The sequence below is a fragment of the Aspergillus foveolatus genome (assembly GCF_047715535.1).
Source record: "Aspergillus foveolatus strain CBS 279.81 unplaced genomic scaffold BDW70scaffold_183, whole genome shotgun sequence".
NCBI lineage: Eukaryota > Fungi > Ascomycota > Eurotiomycetes > Eurotiales > Aspergillaceae > Aspergillus > Aspergillus foveolatus.
Window position 1 is genome coordinate 1 of NW_027396247.1, and position 6,648 is coordinate 6,648.

Genomic DNA, 6,648 nt, shown 5'->3' on the forward strand with positions numbered 1-6,648 from the left:
CAGACCCTCTTGTACAGTTAAAAAGGCATGATTACCTAGAGATGCATGCCTTCTTGCCTCTTCTTTATTTTTCGCTCATTTTCTGCTTGTAAAACCTTAATTTCTTGTTGAAGAAGAAGGTTTGTCTTCATAGCCATCTGTGCACACTTTTCAAGATATTGAATATGAGAAACAGGACTGCTAGAGAGGTTCCTCTTTTGGATACTTTTCTGTATGCTGCGGATCTTATGGTCAAGCTGACGAGGGCTCTGTGGTGTTTGGAAGGCAGATGATATTGAACCTTCAACAAGAAGTGGTGGTGTAGGTGTACGAAGTTGGAAAGTGATCTTTTCAAGAACCCGATCTTGATCAAGTGGTTTAAGGCCAGCTTCCTGCAAAACCACTGCAAATATTGCCTGTAGTAAAGACTTGTGCACGTGCTGTAGGGTAGATCCGAAAATACCTACAACTCCGATTATCGCCGTGACGCCAACCAACCTACGTATCCCAGGCCAAACTGAAGAGTGGCTTAAAAGAGGCTTTGATGACGTCCTACCAAAACCTTTCCGACTCGAAACTCTGCGACAGATGCTTCTCTACTGGTCACAACGGCGGATTCTTCAGAGACAGGGGACTTTGTCTGCTCCCCGGGCCGGGAGTATGGTTCCTATCCCAGAGAACTTAGTGCCATGGGGACCGTCTCCTCTGAGACGGTACAAGGGTCCAAGGTCGCTTCTTTGAGACGACGATGAGTTCAAGGCTTCTTAGTGTGGGTTCTTGTTGCGAAATGGGCTAGAGCGCGAATGGGATAGAGTATACCCGCTGTTGCGCTATTTTATAGTACTGCTATTGGGCGATCTACCTTGCTATATATATGCCAATGACTATAAGGGCCACAGTGTTCTAAAAGGCTAGGTTACATAGATGGTTGAATCTTGTAGAAGGCTGAAATAAGCGGCGTAGAAGAGACGAAGGGTAGTGGTAGAATCGTGGACTGCGGAAAAAATCAACTACGTACGCAGTAGACATAATATACAATCTGAGGTGCTCTGCTGTACTAGTGCAAAGTGTGAGCCACAACCATATAGTGAAAATATATTTGACATCTCAGATACCGTAGTTCATTATTGCATCAACGCAGAGAAAGAAATACATTGAATTAACGACGATGTGAGACTATTCCTTTGCCCAAGTGACTACCATCCATCGCCCGTGCCTCAGATCCCCAACCTCCATTGTTGGCAGGGCTTTCATCCTGAACGTTGTAGCTGGCACTGCTAGTGTTTCCAGCGAAATCTGCCTGCGGGCAGCGTTTAAATGTGTGGCCCCCTAAGAAGAAGAGATGTTAGATTCAAGCGACAAAGATGAAGCCAGGAGAGGCATACACTCGCCACAGCTATTCCATCTTACTTTTGACCAGTCCTTCTTCTTTAGACAGTCGCGACTAAAGTGGCCGACTAATGAGGTAGACGGTTGGTTACCGAACAGGTCTCTAAGATCTCCCACTTACCCTCATCGCATTTACGATAAGTAACAGTTGAGGCATCACGGGGCAAGTCACAGTCTCTAGCTATGTGGTCCTCCGATCTAAATAATAAGCATCAGTCTGTCGGTTGCAGGTTGATACTCACTCGCAGTTGCGGCAGGCTCGAGGAGCGCTAGCCTGGGGACAGTCTTTCGCGAAATGGCCCACTGGAGCGGCGTCAGGTGTGGACCATGTATAGCGCGCTACAAGATTACTTACATTCATCGCAGCGTTTGCACTCAATTTCTTCAGCCGAGCGAGGATTGGGACATTCGAAAACCTTGTGTTCAGAAGATCTACTCCTGTCAGCAACTGGGATGGAGTCCAGCTTGAAAAAACAGACTCGCAGTTACGGCACGCGAATTTGTCTACGCGAGGCTATTTGCAATCACGAGCGCGGTGTCCGGGTTCGTTGCAGTTAACACGTTTGACTTCCACACGCTCGATCACGACTCGTTCCTCTTTGCAGCTGCGAGAACCGTTGCCCTTTTCTGGAAATATTAGGCCGTGTTTGTTTAGCCAGCGCGGGCGACCTACCACCGCAGTTGCTACACTTGGGAATCTGTCGATCATAAGGGAGTCCAGCATCATTCAGGCGCTCAATATTCTCCTCAATTGACGGAGGCCAGTTCACGAAGGTTTGCTCTCTGGGCCCTGGGGCTATGGAAGAATCCGACAACGTAGGTGCAGTTAAGCTTTCCTTGGAGGTTGATAAGGATGATACAATCGGACTTCTGCCTTTCCTATATTCCAACACAAGTGCTAGCGCTCATTCTAGCGTCTGTGGGTGAGATTTTTGCCATGGCAATCAGGTAGATATTGAAGGATTCAGCGCGCATCTTTACTTCGATGTCAGCAAACGTAGCATTCGGGACGGCCTTTGAGTATATCTTAAGTCCCTGTTCTGTATTAGCATTGACCATGCAATCTAAAGGAGCAAGACAGGGAAGAGGGCGTTTACCTCGCGGAAGTCTTCTAAAACGCGATCATTGCTTGCCTTCCTGAGAAGTTCCCATGCTTGCTCAGGTAGCATGTCAGGAATGTGGTTGAGATCGAATTTGCGATTCCCAGTGCAGTTTGAGGTTTTATGACCTGTGCACAGTGTCAGTGATATGAGCAGGGGAGAATGCTTCAACTTACCCTCTTGTTGACAGTTCCTGCAAACGTCAGGAGGCCGATCAGGGCACTCGGCAGCCGGGTGACCCTCCTGGTTGCAGATACGACAGGGACCCTGGAAGACACGAGGCTTGGGACACTCGGCTTTTGTGTGACTAGATAGACTCAGCAGGAAAGCAGAATATAATAGGATTTGCATACCGTTCCTCCCACAGTTGAAGCAAGCCATACCCGCACGGGGTTTGCAAGGCTTGAGGCACTCGCGGGCAAAGTGGCCTTCTCCATTGCAGCTATCATGAAATAAGCGATTGACCCGTGGAGCCTTTTGGGATAGCCTACTTGCGGCACGTCTTATCGTGGCCCTGGTCGCTGTCGGGAATCTTGTTCTCGTTATTGTAAAAGTCTGCTGTGAGCACATCGTTAGCCATCTTGTGGAATGAAGATCTAGGATAGGGATACGAAAGGACCCATGGGAATATAAAGGTGATAACAGGCAAGGGAACTACCTACCAGTATTGTCACAGGAACCCATTGGCCAGCACCTCCGCCGTTGTCTTCATCTTCCCTAGTTTAACCGGAACCACCTCCCCAGCCGTCACCTGCATGCCAAGGCATCGTGTTCGGTCAAAAATGGAATCAAGTCCTATCCAGGCCAATGCGTCAGTCAAATGGCAGGAAGGCGGTGCAGAGGCTGGAACACACTTGTGTTGCTCATGGAAAGGAAACAAGTAATAACGAGCTGTTGGTAAAGACGACAGAAGGATATGCTAGGGAAATATGGAGATGAAACACTCGCCTTTGGTGTCTGTAAAGAGGCAGATTATAATTCGATATGGGGAGAAAGCAAAGAAGAAATTTGTGGTGGATGAGGAAGAAAGGAGGAGAGATTGAGGGACCGGAAACCAAACAGAGGTGGTAGGCTGGCGAGATTTTTACTTGCTCAGTTTCAAAGACAAAGTGCTTTTATCTTTATTTCCCTTGCTGCCCGCTTACAAGAAGAGCTTCCAAGGAAAGCAGGAGGGTTTAGTTAGGCCAAAATTATTAACCTTGCTGGCAGCACTCTTTCGCAGGTTCAGAGCTCCTCAGTCAGTCAGCACAGCCTCCTCCATAGAACGTTCATGATACTAACCAATATGTCTTCTTCACTCAAGTAGTACTCAGCCGTCACCCTTTCTAAATGTCCTCAGTGATCGCTAGATCTTCGATCTCGGAAGCCTTCAAGATGGGTAACCACCGTGGACCGTGGACCACCCAAATACATGCCTCGATATCGTTGTTCAGTGCCATCAAGCAATAACAAAGACTCAGATCATGTGCTCTATCTCGCAGGAGCCATTGCCCGCTCTGAGAATCTTAACCGTTTTATAGCGCGCCGATATCAACGAAACACCCCCCTTGTAATCGACGTATGAAGGAGCCTTTGTGGGTATGACACTCGCAGGGTTATGTAGCGGACTCGATGTTCCTGATTTATTTCTCGGAGGTAGGACGGATACTTCAAAGTTGATGTTCTCAACAACAAGGAAACTGTGAGCTTACATAGCCTTGAGTGAGGTTTAGAATTCGGGTTGGCGGAACTCATCATTGCATGTACTGCGAGAGCTAAATCTGCGTTGGGTTTTGCTTTATTACTGGATATAAATATTTAAACTTATATACTAAAATATTTCAGTTCCTATCAACAATTGGCCGGTTGGTGTAGTTGGTTATCACGTATCGTTAACACCGATAAGGTCGCCGGATCGAGCCCGGCACTGGTCAAAATTTTTTATATCGCGGCAGCGTTATCACATCTTATTACTTTCCGCACTGCCTGCGCCTGATCCAACTTTCCTGCAAGAGACAATCCATGGCGCCACACGATTTGGTCGTACCATGAATAGCTCAAGTTTGCTGAGACGATCTCAAGCGCTGATCATGCCAGGAACATTGCAGCCAATGGTAAAAGTTTGAGCATGAGCCATCTGCCTTTACGCTCTTACAGCTTTACTGGTTTCTTTAAGAGACTAAATGCTAGCTCAAATGCAGCAAAGTCATCCTCAGTAATAAAACTGGCTCCGCAAAAACAAACATATATGTATTATGATGTTTGTAATAACTTGGCACTTTTCTGCAGACTCATTGAGGTCTCGAGGCTTTTCAGGTACGGTGATATAGATAGGGTATAGTTCTACCCATTACTTATACCCAACAAAGTCCAGTCTAAACAGCCCCAACTTCTTCTTGTCCAATACCAGTCCAGACATGAGGCAACTGCATCTTCACTAATATTTCAAATCCGCTTTCCAATAGCCTAACCAAGTGAATACCCATGTCAAAACTATCCTCGATGCCCCTCAAATCAACCGCGGGACACAATTTTCATTCCCTCTGAGGTTTGAATATCTTCTTATCTGGATATTCCTTGCTACGTTTGCAAGACTCATATTTGTTGTCCGAGTAGCTCTGGATTGCCTCACTGAGCTCGTTAACGATTTCCACAAGGCTCTTTATTTCCTTAGCCTGGGATACTAACTTCAGAGCCTGAGCCACTACACAATCTTCCAGCTCCTGGATTCGTGCATTTGGATCCGCGTCCGTTTTAGCGAGGTCCTCCATATCGTTGATCTTTCCTTCGCTGAGGCCGACATCTTGCTGAGCTGGAAAAAACTGTTCGAAGCTGTTGGATTCGTTCAGGATATTCTTTCAGGGTATTCTCACGGACTATGGGCATGACGACTCCCTCCTGGCTGCGGCTACCGCTGGACGTCACCGAAGGACGGGAAGTGATTGTATGGGCTTGTTCGGGGCAGCCGATCGGCGCATCGCCCAATGCCACAAAGTCAGTCTTTTGTACAGATATTGTGCTTTCTATCATCGCCGGTTCACTGAGTGGTTCGGTGCCGAGAGATAGGTCTTGCTGTGGTACTGTGTCAGGAGACGCAGCTGATTGTAGGTGTTGGGCCGGAAGCAATGGGGCCGCAGAGCTCTGGAGAGGTGCTGAGATATTTTCCGTTAAATCCCAGGCTGCCCTTTTACGAGGCTGAAGAGCGTCAGTTGCAGCGCAAGCTTAGAAAGTATGCTAACTCTGATTAGGCTGCTTACGGGCCCTACCTTAACTCTTAACTTTGTGTTTCTAGCGTTGCCGTCACACTCATTCCCACGCGACCCATAATGCTCAATCTGACTGCAGTTCTCAACCTCAGTATTTTCCGGAAGATCTTTCTGGGCCCGATGGCGATAGCCGAAGGCGGCCCGCAAACGCCGGAAAACTCTGCACGGGATGAGGCTATCCCAACAGTCCTAGGTCGGAGACGAAATCCCCAGGCAGAAACCCTACGAGCTCCAGTGATTGAGTTCCCCTCACTGGATGATGGCAAAAGAATCACAAACCAGATGATTGCCAGCCTGGTTATTAGCCTAAGGAAAGCCGTCGCACAACAAACCAGCATAATCGAGGCAGCCCGGGCAGAGATCCGGGAGATAAAAGCAGAACAAAAGACACTGAAAGAACAGAATACTGAGCTAAGGAGGAAATCCAGACACTGCGCGCCCAGATTGAGACCCAGGCAACTGCAAACCCGCCTCCCAAATCATGGGCAGAAGTGGCCGCCAACAACAGTCCCTACAACACTAATACCATTATCCGCCAACCCCAGAGAGAGCTAAACTGTATCCGAATTAGTACTGCTCGGGCTACAGAGGGCGACAATGACGAGGCCAACAACAACACTTTCACAAGATTCTTGCCCACAGATACCGCGAACAACCACATTAGAACTGCCCTAGCTAACACGGGACCTACAAAAGATGTTCAAGTGGCAGGAGTGGGCACTACAAAAACAGGCTACGTGATCAGATTCAGAGATACTCAGTCAGCTGAAACAGCCCGGAACAACACAGCATGGCTGGAGGAACTGGGGAATGAGACCAAGCTAGTAAAACCCCGGTTCAGTGTTGTGGTCCACCGAGTCCCAACAGAAGACTTTGCCCTGGACAGAGAAAAGCAAGAGGGAATTGAGAAGATTATGGGGGAGAACGACCTGGCA

At 48.0% G+C, this 6,648-nt stretch overlaps 1 protein-coding gene and 1 non-coding gene across 2 annotated transcripts; one reads left to right on the forward strand and one right to left on the reverse strand.

The window, feature by feature from the left end:
* Positions 1 to 357: 357 nt before the first annotated feature.
* BDW70DRAFT_154623 (uncharacterized protein) lies at positions 358 to 3,048 on the reverse strand (the record flags this gene model as incomplete). The annotated part of the gene is made up of 14 exons (XM_073739892.1): positions 358 to 395; positions 1,180 to 1,308; positions 1,365 to 1,436; positions 1,490 to 1,566; positions 1,611 to 1,671; positions 1,724 to 1,800; positions 1,848 to 1,882; positions 1,928 to 1,995; positions 2,042 to 2,147; positions 2,182 to 2,247; positions 2,305 to 2,403; positions 2,466 to 2,596; positions 2,645 to 2,910; positions 2,960 to 3,048. The coding sequence occupies 14 exons, from the start codon at positions 3,046 to 3,048 to the stop codon at positions 358 to 360; spliced, it is 1,314 nt and encodes a 437-aa protein (XP_073590671.1).
* A 1,259-nt stretch (positions 3,049 to 4,307) lies between these two features.
* On the forward strand, positions 4,308 to 4,381 carry BDW70DRAFT_t180. The gene has a single exon. It is a non-coding gene; the product is annotated as a tRNA-Val (tRNA).
* Positions 4,382 to 6,648: the final 2,267 nt, after the last annotated feature.